The following is a 19,686-nucleotide window of genomic DNA, read 5'->3' on the forward strand; positions in this document are numbered from 1 at the left end:
TTCTTCATACATGGAGACAGTAAGTGGATTTTGTTATATTTTAGATTAGAAATGTCCCCCAGAGCCCATGTGTCAGAGGCTGGGTTCCATCTGTGCACTGCTAGGGGTGGTAGAAGCTTTAAGAGGTAGAAACTTTTGAGTCATAGGTCATAGGTCATGGGGGTGTGGCTCTGGGGGTCAGGGAAGTCATCTGTGCATTGCTGGGGGTGGTAGAAGCTTTAAGAGGTAGAAACTTCTGAGTCAGAGGTCATAGGTCATGGAGGTGTGGCTCTGAGGAGTCAGGGAAGCTCTGGCCTCTTCCCTTCTCTGTCTTTTACTTCCTGGTAATGAGGTGGCCAGTTAATTCCCTGCCACTCTTTCACTATGACATGCCACCACAGGCCCAAAGCAATGGGGTCAAGTGATCCTGGATTGAAACTCCTAAGACTGTGGGCCAAAATAAATCCTTGGGAACAGTTGCTTATCTCAGATGTGATGCAAGGCTGACTAATAGATTTCATCTCCGGTGCCAGCTTCTACTAGCTATGGCAGCCTGACTGCTTTGTGAACAGCTCCCAGAGATCCTCAAGTTCCACAGGAATAGATTCCATGTAAGACTGGTAGCAATGGTTTGTGAAGCTGCTTTGAAAGCAATTAGGAGTTTCCTGTGGTGTGCCACCTACCTCCCCTTCTTTTCTCCCCACATGAAGCTGAAAAAGTCCACCTCTGCCAAAATGACATAGGAGAGATCTGGAGGATGAGATCTGTTACTCTTAATTTAGACTAGGTCTAGAGATGTGGAGAACCCATTAGAATTATTATGTCTGTCCTTACAGGTATATCAGCATTACCCAGAGACCTGCAGAGGAGTGTGTGAGTGTGTGAGTGTGTGTGTGTGTGTGTGTGTGTGTGTGTGTGTGTGAGTGGTATGTGTTTAGAACTTAAAATGTTTCATGCTATGGATCGATAATATAATTATTTGTGAGGCAATCACTGATTGCTCTTTTGAAACCTGTATTTTTCTTTCAACACAGGAAATTATTTCACATTACAAGTTTTGAGAGATGGAGGAAGAAAGAGACACCATTAATCCACAAGGGAAGAAACCCCATTCACTCTCAAGAACTGAAAAGCACTGATTCGGTCCCATTCTTAGCCTTGTAGATGAGGAGGCTGACCAGGCTGGGGGGAGAACCTACGTCTCCTCAATTCTTCCCTCTGCTCTCTCTAAGGAAGTGATAACTCACCCCCAGCCTGCTCCTCCTCTCAGATGAAGAAAGATTGTTGCCTTGTCCTCCCAGGCGCTTCTTCCCTAGGGACACTACAGGGGAAGATAGGCTGGCTGTGGCTGTCACTTACCCCTGGAACAGGCTGGTGTGCTGCAGAACTCTGCAATATACTTCCCCGCCTTAAAGACATAACACCAGGGTTTTGAGTCTCGGTCTGGGTTTCTGAAAAATCAACCAGAGAAGACCAGGGAGAGTTAAAAAGAATAGTTCTACTTTAGATCCAAGACTGTCTTCTCCTCTGGGACTGGGTTAGTGCCTTGTGGATTGAACACTGGACATTTGCATCATGTTATGCAGAAGTATGACTCACTTAATTCTCTGTATTTGGAAGTTAAGTATAGTTGAAGGAAATGTACATGGCTGCCAAGTTAACAGCAGTGGACAATACTAGTTAGTTTTTGAGTTCACATGACCAGGCTACAGTCATCAGGTATGTCATCAAACATTAATTTAGGTGCTACTATGCAGGAGTGTTATAGCTGTGGTTAGAATATACAGTCAGTTGACTTTAAGTATTTATTATCCTAGCTAATGAGTCTGAACTTCATTCAATCAATTAATTAGGCCTTACAAGCAAAAACCAAGATAGCTGGGCACTGGTGGCTCACACCTGTAATCCTAGCTACTCAGGAGGCTGAGATCTGAGGATTGTGTTTTGAAGCCTGCCCAGGTAGGAAAGTCTATGAGACTCTCATCACCGCTTAACTACCAGAAAATTGGAAGTAGCACTGTGGCATAAAGTGGTAGAGTGCTAGCCTTGAGCAAAAAGAGCTCAGAGACAGTGCCTAGGCCTTGAGTTCAAGCCCTATGACTGACCAAAAATAAAAAATAAAAACAAAAACAAGAAATTTGGCCCCAAGACTACAATACCAACTCCTGCCCAACTGTTCAGATTTCTGGCCTGCCCTAGAATTTCAGCTTCACCAGTACTTCCCAAAATCAGCCTCTGTCTGTCCCCCCAAATCAGCCTCTGTCTTCTAACCTGTCTGTCCATCTAGCTACCTAACTGCCTATCATCTGCCTACCTGTCTTCTATTTGTCTATCTGTCCATCAAGCCACCCATCCATCTACCCAACCATCCATCTACCCACCCATCTGCCACCTATCTGTGTGGTCTTGGCTCTGTTTCTCTGTAATGATCTGACACTGTCTTTGTCCCAGTTGTATGTTGGAGGATAATTGCCTCTCACCTGCAGTAGTTGTGATTCCCAAGGCCAAGCTTGATGGCTCCGGGCCTCCGCCCACTATAGGGCTTCAGTGCCAGTGCACTGCTGTTCCAGTTGATGCACTCGGTCCCACTTTCTGCTGTACTCCATGTGCCCCTGTAGTTGATGCCCTGGCCCTTGTAGCATGTGGCTCTGGTATCTGATTAACAGCAGGACATAATGACAACTCACATTCAAGACCCCTTTGCTCCGCATACTCTCAGTCCAATGGGTCAGACTGGCTGCTGAAGCTGCTGGACCCAGCGAGCTAGGTGGCCAGAGATGTCCCACAGGCAATGCCAAGACAGGTGCCACCCACTGACTCCAATGCTGTGGGTCCCTAGGCTCTTTTTAGTCCCCATTCCCTACTCCTTCCACCATACACTCCCATTTCTTTCTGGGTGCAATCAGAACTTATCTTACAGACACCCCTTTGTACTCACCTATTTCACAGCGCTTCCCAACAAAGCCTTCGGGGCACTGGCACACAAAGTCTGAGGAATACAGAGCCTGCCAGCACGTTCCCGCGTTGAGACACCTTGGCTGGGTGCAGCCTATCAAGCGTAAATGAGGAAACCCCTGGCTACTTTGGAAGCAGTTCCAAGAATAATGTGAACTAAGATGTTAAACAACTGGTTTGTAATACACAAAAGGAATGTCCCAGCTAGCCACAAAGTATCACCCCATTGTACATTTGAGGAAACAGAGGCTTACAGCATTTGCCCAGCGCCACACAGTCACCTGTTTTGACCTAATACCTTCCTTCACTTTTGCTCACAGGGCACCATGCCTGCCATCTGCTGAAGGTATATACACACTGGAGATGAGATCAGGCCATGAGCTGAGACCCAGGCATAAAGCATAAGCAAAAAGTCAATACAAGCTGAGCACTAGTGGTCCATGCCTATACTCTCAGATACTCAGGAGGCTGAGATCTGAGCATCGCTGTTCAAAGCCAGCCTAGGGAGACAGTTTTATGAGACTCTTATCTCCAGTTAACCAGCAAAAAGCCAGAAATTGAGCTTTGGATTATATGATAGAGTGCTGGCCTTGGAAAAGTCAATAGACTTTCTTGGGGGAAGGGGGAGAGGGTTGTGACAAAGGCTCACTATCTCACTAATGTAGCCCAGGTTGGCCTTAAGCTCATGATACTCAAGTCCCCATCTCCCAAATACTGAGATTACAGGTGTGTACCACCCTGCCTGGCCTGGATACTTACCTTTCACAGGCACTGAGTGGCACTGTGACCTGCCACTGTTGCACCAGCAATATTCCACCCGGTTGCCCCTGAGCATGGGACGGAGCCATGACTCACGCTGCTCGTAAATCATCTGTGTTTTCTCATCTCTGCAGGTCCCTGTAACACAAGACACCCTAAGTTGACCGCTTCAGAATATAACAAAAATAGTAATAAAGGCTGGACCTACTGAGAATAGTCTCTCACTTGCTTTCTTTCTTTTTCTTTTTTCTTTTGAAGGTCGTGGGGCTTGAACTCTGGGCCTGGGCGCTGTCCCTCAGCTCTTCAGCTCAAGGCGAGCGCTCTACCACTTGAGCTACTGCACCACTTCCGGTTTTCTGGTGGTTTTATTGGAGATAGGAGTCTCACGGTCTCTCCTGCCCGGGCTGGCTTTGAACCGCGATCCTCAGATCTCAGCCTCCTGAGTAGCTAGGATTACAGGCGTGAGCCACCAGCGCCCGGCTCTCACTTGCTTTCAATATACAGTGAACCTTCTGTATCCACAGATTCTAGCAAATGTGGGTGAACAATATAGTTAGAAATGTATCTTCACTGATTAACATGTTAACTTTTTCTTTGTCATTATTTCCTAAGTAATACAATAGAATGATTATTTGCATGTATATTAGGTATTATAACATTTATTATATTAGGTATTATAGGTAATCTAGATATGACTGGAAGTATCCAGGACATCGGTACCCTCTTAGGTGAGGAATCTGTCCATCCATGGTGGGGATTTTGACAGGATGTTTTCAGGACCTGCCAACACTGAGGGGCAGCTATAATCCAGTCAAAATACCTAATATTATATCACCAATGACTGACTCTCTTTATTGATTTTCCTCTGATGTGCCTTTTTTTTTTTTTTTTGTCAGTTGTGGGGCTTGAACTCTGGGCCTGGGTGCTGTCCCTCAGCTCTTCAGCTCTTGAAGAGCTGCAGTGGTAGCGCTCTACCACTTGAACCACAGTACTACTTCTGGTTTTCTGAGTGGTTTATTTGAGACAAGAATCCCACAGACTTTCCTGCCCGGGCTGGCTTTGAACTACAATCCTCAGATCTCAGCTTCCTGAGTAGCTAGGATCACAGGCATGAGCCACCAGCTCCCAGTTTGATGTGCTTTGTTTTGAAAGAATTTATTAATATATATCTAATATTAAATAGTGCACATTTTTTATTTTTGTCAGTCCTGGGACTTGAACTCAGGGCCTAGGCACTGTCCCTGAGCTTTTATGCTCAAGGCTAGCACTCTACTACTTGAAGCCACACCACTTCGGTTTTCAGATGGTTAATTGGAGATAAGAGTCTTACTGACTTCCCTGCTCAGACTGGCTTTAACTGTGATCATCATATCTCAGCCTCCTGAGTAGATAGGCTTTCAGGTGTGAGCCACTGGCTCACATAACTAAGATGACAGATGAGCATCACCACACTCAATCTTCCATTGAGATACAGTCTCCCAGACTTTTTTGCCCTGGATGGCTTTGAACTGTGATCTTCCCAATTTCAATTTCCCAAGTAGCTCACATTATGTGAGCCACCAGCACCTGGCACCTTTACTTTTGATTAAAGAAGTGGAGATGTGATCCTGTCATAGAATAATTGCTTAGCACATACCATTCCTAGGTTCCATCCCCAGCATCAACAAATTAAATTAAAAAAAACAACCATTGATTGTTTTGAGGGCCTGCTGAGTCCAGGATATTGCTGTAAGAAACACTATGCTATATAACAACAAAGTCATCAGGGGGAGGCTATTACTGTAAGAAAACTTTCACTTATTACAGGGATGTTAAAAAGTCTTCTAGAGGGCAGGAGTGTACCTCCCTAGTGTACCTCACTGGCTTGAGGTCCTGGGTTCATCCTCTAGCATCACCCCCCTCCAAAAAAGTAGGGGGGGGGGGTAGAGCTGGGCTCTGGTGGCTCACGCCTGTAATCCTAGCTACTCAGGAGGGTGAGATCTGAGGATCATGGTTCAAAGCCAGACTGGGCGGGAAAGTCTGTGAGACTCTTATCTCCAATGAGCCACCGCAAAACCAGAAGTGACCCTGTGGCTCAAAGTGGTAGAGTGCTAACTTTAAGCAAAAGAGCTCAGGGATAGTGCCCAGACTCTGAGTTCAAGCCCCACAACTGACCAAAAAAAGGCGGGTAGGGGGGAGGGGGAGAAGGAAGAAAAGTCTTCCAAACTCTAAGGAACCAAGACATGGGGGAGAAAAGATGGGGCCTCAGCTTGGTAACTTGTGACCTCAACTGAATTCTTCAAATCCAAATCAAGAAAAGGCAGCTGTTATTTTCATTCTTTTTGAAATCCTGATAGAAATGTTCTTCTACTTCCTAAAAAGAAATTTAAACATGGAGTTGTGGAAAGAAAATTTGCACACCATGCCTATGAAATAGCCCAGCTTAGTTATCCCAGTTACTAACAGGAGGTACTAGAACAGAGATAGTTAAGAAATCATGGCCTGGGGAAGACTCCACAGGACCTGCACTGCCATGGCCATGTATACAACATTTTCTCAGGCATATAACAAGGGTATTTGACCACTGAGCAGGTGGGTTCCACAGACATAGATCCCCAGACAACCTGATTGTTCCTCTTAGATACTGTCTGGGGAGTTCAGCTAATTGGTTGGCTGGTATGTAGGAAGAATCCCCCTGAAAAAGTAAGCAGGCAATGGGTATATGAACCTCCTGACAGTATAAAGTACCTTAGAGTGACCCTGCCTTCTGCTTCCATCCACCCCATCTTCTTACCTCTGAAGGATCTAGCACCTCTTCTGGATCGGGAGTGGATTTCCTGCAAAGAGACCAGGAGGAAGAATCAGAACAAAGACCACCTAAGAATCTGTCAATCAGGTGCTATCTGCTCAGGTATATGTCTTCTCAAGAAATGGCCTGGGTGGAATGTCCATATCCTACCTTTTTCTAATCCTTCCTCTCCCCTTCACTAGCAGAACTTTATGCATGAAACAGAACTGGTTCCTATCCATGCTATCCAATAGGGTTGCCAATGGAAATGTTGATAATGTGACCAATGAATTGACTTTCCAATTTTAGTTAATTTTAATTAATTTAAAGTTTATCTAATCATGTGTTGGTTGCTAGCTACCATATTAGACAGTGTCCTCTAAGTAGCTAGTCCAATTCTTTCCTCCCTAAAACCTTGCTACAGAAGCATCTTTGACCTTATATGACCTTTGCCATGTGGAATGTTTGAAGAGTGTGTAGATTCCATTCCTATCAGCATACCTGCTTCTATGGCTCACACATAGTACTTGCATGTCTTCTATACTTGATGGATTATTCAAAATTTTTTCCAGTGCTCAGGAATCATGCCATGTGTTTTATACATACTCTGCAAGTTATTTGCCACCAACCTACATTTCTAGCTCTTGTTTTTTATTTTTGGGTCTTTTGGGGGGTTTTTTGGTGCTGGTCCTAGAGCTTCAACTTAGTTTTTTCATTCAGGGCTGGCACTCTACCCTTTGTGCCATATCTCTACTTCTAGCTTTGTGTATGTGCTGGTCCTGGGGCTTGAATGCAAGGCCTGGGCACTGTCCCTGAGCTTTTTTGATCAAGGCTAGTGCTCTGACATGTGAGCCACAGCTCCACTTCTGGCTTTTTTGGTGGTTAATTAGAGATAAGTGTTTCATGGACCTTTCTTCCTGGGATGGTAGTGAAGATTATAGGTGTGAGCCACTGGCATTAGCTTCCACTTCTGGCTTTTTGGTGATTAATAGAGATAATAGTCTCATAGACTTCCCTTCCCTGGGCTAGCTTTGAACTGTAATCCTCAGATCCCAGTCTCCTGAATAGGTAAGATTATAAGCATGAGCCACTGGCCCTTGGCTCAAATATATTCTCTAAAATAGCTTCAAAGAAGGCAATCAGAAGCAGGGGGTTCTCAGTTTGAATAAATGCCTAGGTTCCACTGCTGGAACTTAGACCTCAAATGTCTCACTCAGATGGGATAGTGTACAGTATATTTATGTCATATGGTCATGCTCTCCATTGTGGAACATCTTTCCCATCCCAGGGTACTTGGAAGGGAATGGACTCCTGGGTATACCAGGAATATCTGCAAGCACAGCTGCCTGGCAGGGCAAGGTTCAAGGACATGGTGACACCTACCTGGCTAGACAAGGTGAGGACCGCTCCACAGAGCAGCAGTGCACACAAGAGCTCTCTCCTTATCAGATTCATCCTTTCTTCAGTGTCTTTCAATCCTAAAAGGAGAGGAAGACATTAACATAGGAGGTCAAAGAGTGCAAAAGTTTAAGAGCCTGAGACTCGGATCTTTCTACCATCAGTCCTGGGACAATTGTCTAGAAGATGATTTTTTAAATTGTAATGTATCGGGCTGGGAAGGTGGCTCAGTGGTAGAGTGCTTGCCTTGCATGTATGAGGCCCTGGGTTTGATTCCTCAGCACCACATAAAAAGAAAAGGCTGGAAGTGGTGCTGTGGCTCAAGTGGTAGGGTGCTAGCCTTGAGCTGAAGAACTAAAGGACAGAACCCAGGCCCAGAGTTCAAACCCCACAACTGACCCAAAAAAATGATATCTATTTGCCTCATGTCCTGAAGTTCAGCCATGTTTCTGCTTGTCCTTTTTGAGGCTCCATAATATTCCACTGTCTAGATACACCATATTTTATTTATCCATTCATCTGTTGGTGGATGTTTTGGTTGCTGAAGGATTATTTTGCCTAGAAACTTCTGTGGACAGAAGGACAAGGCCATTTCTGGCACTTCTTGGTGGCCCAGGGACCACAGTCCCAATCATTGGCTTCCAGGAAAGGGCTTTGCTATCCTGGGGTAATATCACTGGAAGCACAGTAAGGGCTGCTGTGTGTTTCAGAGTAGGCTGCTGGTATATCACAGCATAGCCCATCTCACCTGACTTCTCAGCTGTCTTGCTTGTAAGGCCCACAGCTGGCTCCAGGCCCCTTGGTCTTGTCCATCCAAGAGAATCCCTACCTTCTCCTTTTTTAGACTATGACAAGCCCAATAAAGTGAAGATCTGCACAAACAGAGGCAGCATCTGGCTTTTAGTCACTATATTCAGATCTTCACAGACCTCAAATTCCAGGTTTCCATTTGCCTTTCTCCTGATCTTTCCTTTGGTGACTGAAAGTAGGTTAGTTGGTCGGTGTTATTTTGTGGTCTGATTTCACAGAATCACAGCAAAACCTTTCTTCCCTGACTCATTTCTCTCAGTCACAACAACCCTGATTCCCATCCCTCCCCCATCCTCAGGAACCAAAGCCCATGAGATCAGAGGCTGCCAGGATTCCATCTGTCTGGGTGGTTGTGGCTCTGTTGGAAAGAGTCCATTTGGAAGCATCATCAGCCATCTCTTAAATCTTAGGCTCCCTTCAGGGTATGTATGAGGCATAAAGGAAGATGAGAATGGGGAGAGAGGGAGGGATGGAGCACAAGACTGCACACTTTCTCCAGGACACTCTGAGTGCACTTCTCTGGCAGGCCCCAGGCAGGGAGGGCTGAGCACTGTGAGGGCCTTTCTTCACTCAAGGGAAAGCTATGCCACTGGCTCACTGGCTCCAAGGAGTCAAGGAAGAAAGGAAGTAGCAGTGGTGGCCACTGAAAACAGGGGCCTGGGTAGAATCTTCTGCTCTTGGGGAAATTCTCTGGATTTCTCTTTCAAATCTTTCTTTAAATTTCCTTTTCCTCAAAATTTCCCAAAATTCTGCTTAAATTTCCCTTCATAATTTTATATCAATACTCACACAAAATTTTAAAAACAGATCCTGTTCTTCTATCTTGATGTTTCTCTAAATGGATTTTGGGGGGAGTGGGCAGTAGTAAGTACTAGAGTTTGAACTCAGGCCTTCCATTTATTAAGCAGACACTCTTACCTCTTGAGCTTTTCCATCAACTACTTTTTGGGTTGGTTTTTTAAAAATATAATTTATTATTATTAATTATTATTGCATTGTACACAGGAGTTACCATTTCACAAGCCAATTAATGAGTACCTTTCTTATTTGGAGCAATTTCACCACTTCCCCCTATTTTTCTTCCTGTTCCCCCTCGCATTTCTGCCCACAAGTTACATAGTGGGTTGGTTATTTTTAAGATCAGGTCTTGACTTATGCTTGGGCTGTATTACAATCCTATTCATGCTTCTATTTATGGCTGGGACGGCAGGCACTTACCACCTTACCACCACACCACCATACCACCACTGGTCAAGATAAAATTGATTGATTGACTGATTGGGCTGGCCTCAAACTCCAACCCTGCAATCCCCACCTTCCAAGAAGCTACGATAACAGGCCTGAGCCACCACAGCCAGCTTGTCCTACCTTCTGTTGTCTGTAAGATGGACAGATTGCATGCTCAACTCAGCGCCTGTTGGGGTGAAATATATAATTACATGAAAGAAGAAACACACCACTCAGAGAAGAAGAAAGCTCTCTTCTTCATCCTGCCCATGAATCCACCATGCCTTTTCATCTTATGGTCACCTGACCTTTGCCCTACGTATCCACCTGCTTCTGATCTTACCTGTAGTCACAGGACCACAGGTGTGTGCCAGCACACATGGACAAGTAAATTTGTATTTCAAGTACTCAAAGTCTTTCTAAATAGAACCAATTATAAAAATTGGACAAGGCAAAGTGAAATATGAACAATATTTACTCCTCCCCAAGGATCAGCCCTAGTCCTGAAGTACTGGAAGTAGTCAAGGCTTGGGGAAGAGCAGCCTCAAAGACAGGGTGGGCAGAAGATACCAACTGGTACATTGCATTCTGCCCTTTCCCAATCAAGCACAAGGGACAGAAACACATGTTGTGGGCTGTAGGAAGAAATAGAGCCTTGTTTTCTGTCTTCCAGCTGCCTTTCTTCTTGCTAGGCCCTGAGTCCAGTGTAAATGAGTTTCATATCAGCAACATGATAGCTCCCACCAGTCTCCACAGAGGTAGACAGAGTTCTGGATGGCCACATGGGGGAAGAGGATGACAGAGAAATTAGTCACCCACCAACCAGTTCGAAAACAGTTCAGTCCCAAGATGGGAGAGTGAAGAGTGGGGAAAGTGTATCCGCTGTTAGAGCAGTGGGTGTGGAGGTCTGGGGCAGTGCCAGGATGATGAACAAAATGAACACCAGAAATGTGAACTCAAGGCCCACAGGCCTGGCCAGACCAGACTATAGTTCTGTGGACTTCAGGGAAACAGGTTCACATGTGTTGTGGGGAGGCTGGGTAGGAGGTAGGACTGAAGGACTAAATCTGAGAAACCCTTTAGGGGTTTTACATGGTTTTTGTTGTTGTTATTTGCCTATCTTCTTCTTTTGGTGCTATGTAATAGTTTTCCGAGATTATCAAATAACTGAACAAGGGAGAGAGAGAGAGAGAGAGAGAGAGAGAGAGGGAGGGAGAGGGAGAGGGAGAGGGAGAGAGAGAGGGAGAGGGGGGAGGGAGGGAGGGAAGGAAGGAGGGAGGGAGGGAGGGAGGAAGGAAGGAAGGAAGGAAGGAAGGAAGGAAGGAAAGGAGGGAGGGAGGGAGGGAGGAAGCAGGAAAGGGGGAGGGAAGAACAAGGAAGAAAATAAAGGAGGGAGAGAGGGAAGAAAGACAGAAGAAAGGAGAGGGGGAGGATGAAGGAAGGAGAGGAAGGGGGTAGGGAGGGAGAAAGTAGGGGAGGACAGCAGACACATGGTCATCTCCTCTAGCATGCAGGGAAGATGAGATGATTGTGGACTGGACAGAAGCACCGGCAGCAGGAGGCCTGGCTGAAGGGCCTGGGGAAGGGTAGGGTACCGGTTCTTGAGCCTTATCACCCTTCCCTCTCTGCCTCCCTCCTACCTTCTCCATCCTCCCTTCACAGTAATCTGCACTAAGGAAAGCAACTGCTGAACACATGCACAGGAGGTAAAATGACCAGATGAAGTTGTCATTTTTGTCCCTCCATCCCTTCAAGAAGCACCTATTAGCTGAGGCACAAAACCTGCTCCTAGTCATGCAAAACCAAGAGGCGAAACCAAGGATAACCTAGCTAATTTTTCCCCCATTTCTTTCTTTCTTGTTTTTCCAGGTACTGGAGCTTGAACTCAGAGCCTGGATGCTGTCCCTTAGCTTTTTCATCAAGGGTGAAATTTAACTATCTGAGCCACAATTCCACTTCTGGCTTTTTGCTGATTGAGAAAAGAGTCTCAAGGACTTTTCTATCTGGGCTAGCTTTGAACCACAATTCTCATATTTCACCCTCCTGGGTATCTAAGATTACAGGCATGAACCACACAGTGCTCAGCTCAGAGCTACAGTTCTTATGAAAACAAAAGAAGCCCAGTGGTGATGGAGAGGTTCCTCCCTAGGTAGAAATGCTTATATTTAAATACAGGAAAGCAATTTGTGATAAAAGAACTGGACAAATAGAGCCCATCCATTGAAGTCTGATTCTAGGTGCAAACCATATGGCCCTGGATGTTGGTGAGCTGGAGGACCTGTAGTTTGTAGAGCAAACTACAGGAGGCCGAGATTGCAAGAGGAAAACACAAGTAAATTGACACTCTCACCTAATTTTGCACCATGTGCAAGGATTGCTAAAGCAAGAATCTTATTACTTCTCTGGAAATTTGAGTAGGACAGTCAGTCTCCAAGAGTACCAATGCCCACCCCATCCCCTGCCCACCGTCCCCCTCCCCCATGATCCTAGCTCAGAACTGAGCCAAGTTAGAGAAGAAATGGCCAGAGCCTCTTGAACCACCAAAGATGTGTTTCTGGGAGAAGGAACTAGGCAGTGGACAGGGCAGAAAGTTTCCCCTGTCAGTATCTTTGTTGTAGCAGGGTCAGATGTAGGGCAGGAGCCTGAGGCCTGTCAGTTATAGCCCCAGATCCAGAAGTCTTGCTTAACCTTTAAAAATGGTAATTTTCCATAGGCCATTTTCTCCTTCTTTCTTTCCCTATGCCTACACCCTCTCCCTGCCACCTGCCACCCCCTTTTATTTGTTGCATATCTAAGGACCTAACTCGGTGGCAAGTGCTCTTTTTTCTTTCTTTTTTTCCTTTACTTTTTTTTAAATTCTTGATATGTAGCCTAGGCTGGCCTAGAACTCATAACCTTTATGCTTCCCAAGTGCTGGGGCAGCAGATATGCACCACCACACCCAGCCTTCTCTTCTTGAACAAAACTCTATAACCAAGAAAGGAAGAATCTGTTTCTTAGTCTAAGGTAATCAATTGAAATGAAATGAAAAAAGTAGAATTCTCTCCTGGTGTCCTGATACGCACCATAAAGGAAACATTCTCTCTAAAGCATCTTCAAAATATAGACATGATCTGCATCTAAGCTCCATGAAATTAACCTCTGGAAAATCCACTGGAGTACCTGTTCCATCTCCTCTAAGCTCCACGGTCTACCAGCTAACCTGGGTCTTTGAAAGAAGTAAGAAAGTATGGATTAGAATCTAGGAAAACAGTAATCACTGCCTCTTCTTGTGTTACACACACACAAAAAGCTTTCTCTCTCTTACTGTCTCTGCTGTCTTTCTGTGATGCAGGGTGTTTTTGTTTTTTATCAGTCATGGGGTCTGAACTCTGGGTTTGGGTGCTGTCCCTCAGCTCTTCAGCTCAAGGCTAGTGCTCTACCACTTGAGCCACAATGCCTCTTCCAGCTTTTTCTGCTTATGTGGTGCTGAGGAATTAAACCCAGGGCCTCTTGCATGCATGCAAAGCAAGCACGCTACCACTGAGCCACCTTCCCAGACCCCATGCAAGGGTTTTGAGCTCAGGGCTTTGCACTGGGTAGGCTGGTATTCTATCATTTAAGCACATCTATTTTTTAAATACTGTCTTGTGGCCACATGCTAGTGACTTATGTCTTTAAACCTAGCTACTCAAGAGGCCAAGATTTGAGGATTGAGCTTTGAAGCCAGTCTGAGCAATCAAGTCCATGAGACTTTTATCTCCAATTAATCCCCCAAAAGCTGGAAGTGGAGCTGTGGCTGGAGTAGCAGAGCACTAGTCTTGAGCACAAAAGCTCAGAGATAGTGCCCAGGCCTTGAGCTCAAGCCCCAGGACCAGCTTCAAAAACTTTTAATAAACAAATACTGTCTGTGTTTATACTCAACAATGGTCTGACCTGTGACCCTGGATGACAGGCAATGTGTCACCATACCTAACTTTCATTGGTTGACCTAAGATGTCATAAGCTTTATTCCAGAGCTGAAAAAAAGATACCCCTAAATGTCACCTCCTAATAGGTAATGTTATGGCAGTCAGCCACTGTACTTAGCAGTGGCTGGAAAGGAAAAGACCTTTAATGCATGCAGATCCTACTGAAGAGAAATTCAAGGGTCAACTGACCAAAGTGAATTTAGCCAATGCAGTAGATAAGCAAACCCTGACATGGATCATCAATTTGAAAGAACATCTTGTTAGGCTATGATAATGGCCCCTGTGTTCCCTCCACTCCTTAAAGCAAGTACTGTGCAGGTTAATTATAGATGCCTCCAGATTGAAACACAGATTGGATCAGGAAATAGTGATCAGAAGCTTTCATTGTATTTTTATACTTTATCTGAATTCACATGTGAAAATGTGGGTAGATTCATGCCATTCAACACATACGAGGGAACCGCCTACTCAATTCCAGGTATTGAGTTTACAAATCACTTAATTTACATACATTAAATCACTTAAGTCAATATTATTTCATCTTTGAAGATGCAAAAGTTGAACCTCTAGAAGCAGAAGGAACTGCATCATAGTGGCACATGGTATAGGAGGTAGCATTGGTACTCAACCAGGATGCTGGGTCCTCCTAGCTGACACCTGAAACCTGACACTGTTCCATTTCTTCTCTCTGCCCTCCCGCCCCCCACCAGTATTAGGGATGGAAAGCCAGAATCTTATGCATGCTAAGCATGTGCACTACCACTGAACTATACATGCTACCTTGCTTGTGATATCCTTGATATGTCTGAGAGCAGCTTGTTGCAATGCAAGGATTCTCAGTTTAGAACCCCAGCTACTGCTGAGGTGGACCGCCTGGCCTCTGAGTATTGGTGTTCCTGCATTTTCTAGTGGGTAAATCATACCCCTCTTCCTAGATAGTTCTGTTGGTTAGAGGCATCAGATAAATAGCAGGTATGAGCTGCACTCAAAGCTGTGAACACACTGGGCACTAGTGGCTCACGCCTGTAGTCCTAGTTACTCAGGAGGCTGAGATCTGAAGATTGCAGTTCAAAGCCAGCCTGGGCAGGAAAGTTCTTGAGACTTATCTCCAATTAACTCAGAAGAAGAGCTGTGGCTCAAAGTGGCAGAGTGCTGGGCTAGGAAGGTAGCTCAGTGGTAGTGCTTGCTTTGAATGCATGAGGCCCTGGGTTCGATTCATCTGTACCACATAAGCAGAAAAAGCCGGAAGTGGTGCTATGGCTCAAGTGGTAGAGTGCTAGCCTTGAGTGGTATTGCTAGCCTTGAGCTGAAGAACTGAGGGACAGCACCCAGGCCCACAGTTCAGACCCCACTACCGACCAAAAAAAAAAAAAGTGGCAGAATGCTAGCCTTGAGCAAAAAAAAAAGCTCAAGAACAGTGCCTAGACCCTGAGTTCAAGCCCCATGGCCAACAACAACAAAAACAAAAAGCTGTGAATAACTTTCACCAAAGGAAGCAAAATCATGGATGGCAGCAGGGAACAGCTTTTAAGAAACTCGGCCTTGGAGGGTGCCAAGCTCCCGGGGTTCTTGCTCTGTCCAATATTAGTACCCAGTCTTGTGTTCACAAGTTGTGACAATCCATGACCAGATTCCCCACAAGTGAAACAAAACTTCTTGCCCTTCATCCATTCTCAAAGACAGAAGGAACAAGAGTCATTTCCTGAATCTAGAGTGGTGCTGACTTGAATCTGATTTTTAATCTCTTTCTTTCTTTGCCTTTCAAGCTAATTTATACCACTCAGGCCAGGGCCTCTGTGAACTCTGAGAGGAAACTGGGATTAGCAGCTGAGGTCTCACTCCAACTGTGTCAGGCATCATAGTTGATGAGGCCTGTTTAATGAGAAGCACATTGTGTCTGGAAGCCAGTGGGCTCTGTGAGAAAGGACTGGAGAAAAAGCCAACAACATCAGCCACAAAACCTTGTCCTTTCTCACTACAGCCCATGTGGTACACACAAAGCAGAACAAAATGAGCTGCTTTTCTGAGCACACTGCATAATGCAGTGTGGCCAGCCAAACGAGACCGAGACACCAACAGTCTTTCTTTTTTACATTGTGGGGACTGGGCTCCTGGGTTTGGAATCCCTACTTCTGCCCTCAGCCTTCCAGAAATCCTTGCTGACACCAGACTCCTCACTAAAGACCTCTAAAAAGAAGCTTGAGAATCTCCCAGGCTGCTTCTTCCCAATGCTAGCAAGTTTGAGGCCCTGAGTTCAAACTTCAGTGCCACAGTAGACAAATAACTAGTCACAGTCAAAGAGTGATGGGAGCTGTGCTGTGTTAGAGAGGGATGTGGAGAAGAAAGTGGTTGAGCGGTGGAATTCATAATATATAAGCTGTCTATTGAACAAAAATAAGAATGCACCAAATAATGATGGTGTTCCTGACAAAGCCTATCCCCAAGATGGGTCCATGTCTGAGTTGTAGGTAGGGGCAGCCAGCAACCAGATCCCCTCAAGCTTCAGGACAAACTACTCAATGGGCAAAATGTTAGCATCCACACTCTTCAGATTCTCCCTTCATGGGTCTAGGGAAGTAATTTGAATTCTGGAGAGTTCTAAAGATGTGGAAGGAGTTGGGGGAGTTTTCTGGGGAGTTTGGTTGGAAATTCTTAATCTAGTTGTAAGTTAATGCAATATTTCTAACTGTATAAAGCAGAAAGGCATTCCATGTAGAGGTCTACAGTAAGGTCCAAGTGATTATTTCAGAATCTAACAGTGAGATCTAGCTCTACTTCCAAATGAATATCTTGAGTCCCTAATATATACATCAAGCATTGACAGTCAGCAGGTACATTTCAGCTGGACCTGCTGGCCAATGACCACCCTCCAGAAGTCGGCCAATGGGCTGTGTAATCAGCCACAGGCAGCTGCTAGACACCTAAGTCCTACAGGGAAACAAGCTGGCCAGCATTTCCTGGGCACTCACAAGCAGTACAGAGCTCTTCTGAGCTGTTCCTACTCCTACAGAAGTCTGCTTTACCTGTAGTGTGTAAGTGGACAACAGTGCCAGTAGCAGAAGACCTTGGGGCTTGCTTATTTTAGGCCTGAGGAAGGTGATGACCTCAAAGACTCTTTCTAGTTCTACAATTTTCTATAAATCTAAATCATGCTCATTCTGGCCAGGTTTGGTAGGAAATCCAGCTTTTGAGCTGCAGATTAGGGTTAGGTTATAACCTAAAACTAGTATGATATTCTGAGTTTATGGATTTAGCTTTTCCTGATGCATTTTCCTCCCTGTATGTACAAAGTCAAAGGCTGAAAGAATAAAGAGAATTTGCCAGACCCTAACCATCTATCCTGTTTTATCGAAACAAATCTGATGACCACTCACAAAGAACATAAAACTTTACTCTGGGATGGCTGAAATCTAATGTTATTAAATGACAGCTAACTTCAACTAAAATCTCAAAATTTCCTCACTACCAGATACCAACATCTCAGAACTATGTTGATTTTGAATTTTAAGGGCAGCTAACTAAATCTACTACCATTACCTATGAGCCACTCCTTCCCACTCAGCTATCAGATTGAAAACATCCAACATGTATTTCAGCAGTGAAAGTCCCAAAGCTCACACTAGTCCAAAATTGTTGACCCATCCAGGATCCCTAGTCAATTGCTATAAAAACCCCATGGTAGCAAAACATCCCTGCTGGCAAATTAGAACTAGACCTGACTCAGTCATTAAGTTTCTGGAATATGCTATGGTCCTTCAACTCATTCACCCAACGAAGTCCTAGACAGTCACAGTTGCTTCAAGTCACACCACAAATGTTGATCTGGTCTGACTGTTACAAGGATGTGTGAAATTTATTGGGCTGTACTCAGCCAGCCAGATCCTGGGGGAAAAAGAAAGCAGAATCTTTCCCCGTGATTATTAACTAGCAGGATCACTGCATCCTCAGCTTCTCTCTGGCTGAAGAAATGGCCCAGGTCTGGGTCAAACAGCATACAGCAGCACAGACACTGGGACACTGCTAGGAAACATGAAATAAAGCGGGGTTTCTAGAGAGGGCAGCCAGCATTGCTCTCCATGATACTTGGCTGGCATCTCTGCTCACATTTTAGGTGTAAGAATTGATGAGTAAAATGTATATACAAGATTTTTCTAATTTGGAGAGGGGAAAGGAAAAAACAAAATGCTCAAATGTTGACCCATTGTAACAATGAGATGCACAAGACACTATGTTGAAAACGAACTTTACAACTTCAGTTGGGGGTGGGGCAGAGGAGTATTTGGGGAAGTGGGGAAGAAAGGGATGGCAGGGGGAAAACAAAGGAGGAGGCAATAATGCTCGATAAAAGAATGTATTCATCTCCCCCAAGGTATAACCCCTGCTTTCACTGTATTTGATGTCGGTATAATTTGTGGAGAAGGGAAAAAACAAATCGTTTAAATAGGGATACAGGTGGACCCATTGCAACAATGAGATGTACAAGTCATTATGTCGAAAACGAACTTTACAACTTTGGTGGGGGGGAAGGAGGATTGGTTGGGGAAGGGGGGGAGCGAGGATGGGAAGTCGAAAAAAGGAGGCTACAATGCTTGATAAGAAATGTACTCATTATCTTGCCCATGTAATTGTAACCCCTCTGTACAGTTTTTTTCACAATTAAAAAAAATGTATTCATTTATAAGGTACCATGTGATTTTTTTTGTTGCTTTGTATGTCCCTCCCCCACAGGTATAACCCCTGTTTTCACTGTATTGATGTTGGTAAAATTTGGGGAGGGGAAGGGAAAAAACAAATTGTTTAAATAGGGATACAGATTGACCCATTGCAACAATGAGCTGTATAAGACGCTAGGTTGAAAACTTTCCATTTTAGGTGTGGGAGAGGGGAGCTGAGGAGGTGGGAGGGAAGGGATGGTAGGGGAAAAACAAAGAAGGAGGCAACAATGCTGAATAAGAAATGTACTCATTACTTTGCTCATGTAATTGTAACCCGTTTGTACAGTATTTTTACAATAAAACCAAATAAGAATTAATGGGTAGATGGAGCTACTTATATTCAATATTTACAGCTTCCCTTACTCTGCTTCACAGATTGTAGCAATGGACACTCCTGCTGACCATGAGAAACTGATTTTGGACAAGACGAAAGTCTGGATCCAGGCTGGCCTTCCTGACTACACAAAAGAATTGCCAAGTCACCTAGCAGAAAACTCCTGCAGTTGTATTTGTAAGATTTGCTCACCGGATGCAAATGCACACACATGCATGCAGACACAATCTTTTTCCATTACCAAAGTAAACCACTGCTACTGCACTTTTTTTTGCACTTGACTTTTTCCAGTTACTTGGAAGCTCAGCATGGTTTCCTTCCTTCCTTCACTCCCACTATCCCAGTGGGTAAGAAAATAAGGATAATAATGGTGAGATGCTATGCGAAGCCTTGAAACGCTTCCTGCACTCCTGCGCACAGTGAGTTAAGAGGAAAGACATAGATGTCATATTTCCCCAATTATAAAGTCTTTAAAAAGGTCTACATGCTTGATTGATACTTAATGGGGGGAGAAAAGCTGGGGGATAAAACTGACTGGTGGCGATCATGGAAGACTGGGAAGGGAGACAGTTTCTGCCAGGACCTTCCCAACTCTGGGGCCATACGTCCAAAGGCAGCTGACTTTACATCTACAGCCATTAGTCATGGGATGCTCCCATTGTCTATTGAGAGCATTTCTGGGTAATTCTTTTCGCTTTCCCCTCCCTCTGCCGCAGAGAGTTCTGTAGGAAATACATCTCTTTTTCTCCCTTTCCCCTCACTACTATGCCTTTCCAAATCCCACTGGCCCAG

The 19,686-nt window shown here is 44.8% G+C and overlaps 1 protein-coding gene across 3 annotated transcripts in view; it reads right to left on the minus strand.

Moving 5' to 3' along the window:
- Positions 1 to 19,686, minus strand: part of Plat (plasminogen activator, tissue type) — a 28,276-nt gene that overhangs the window by 8,352 nt on the left and 238 nt on the right. For 2 of the 3 annotated variants that reach the window (XM_042679448.1, XM_042679447.1), the window contains exons 2-7: positions 7,844 to 7,938; positions 6,467 to 6,509; positions 3,694 to 3,831; positions 2,918 to 3,028; positions 2,460 to 2,634; positions 1,339 to 1,430 (exon numbers count right to left, since the gene is read on the minus strand). In XM_042679448.1, the coding sequence (XP_042535382.1) occupies positions 1,339 to 1,430; positions 2,460 to 2,634; positions 2,918 to 3,028; positions 3,694 to 3,831; positions 6,467 to 6,509; positions 7,844 to 7,915 (631 nt within the window). In that variant the 5' untranslated portion in view covers positions 7,916 to 7,938. Of the gene's footprint in view, positions 1 to 1,338; positions 1,431 to 2,459; positions 2,635 to 2,917; positions 3,029 to 3,693; positions 3,832 to 6,466; positions 6,510 to 7,843; positions 7,939 to 10,036; positions 10,083 to 19,686 lie in introns of all 3 variants that reach the window. The other variant, XM_042679446.1, reaches the window with a different exon arrangement.

The sequence above is a fragment of the Dipodomys spectabilis genome, unplaced genomic scaffold (assembly GCF_019054845.1).
Source record: "Dipodomys spectabilis isolate Male_0828 unplaced genomic scaffold, ASM1905484v1 ptg000052l, whole genome shotgun sequence".
NCBI classification, from domain to species: Eukaryota; Metazoa; Chordata; class Mammalia; order Rodentia; family Heteromyidae; genus Dipodomys; species Dipodomys spectabilis.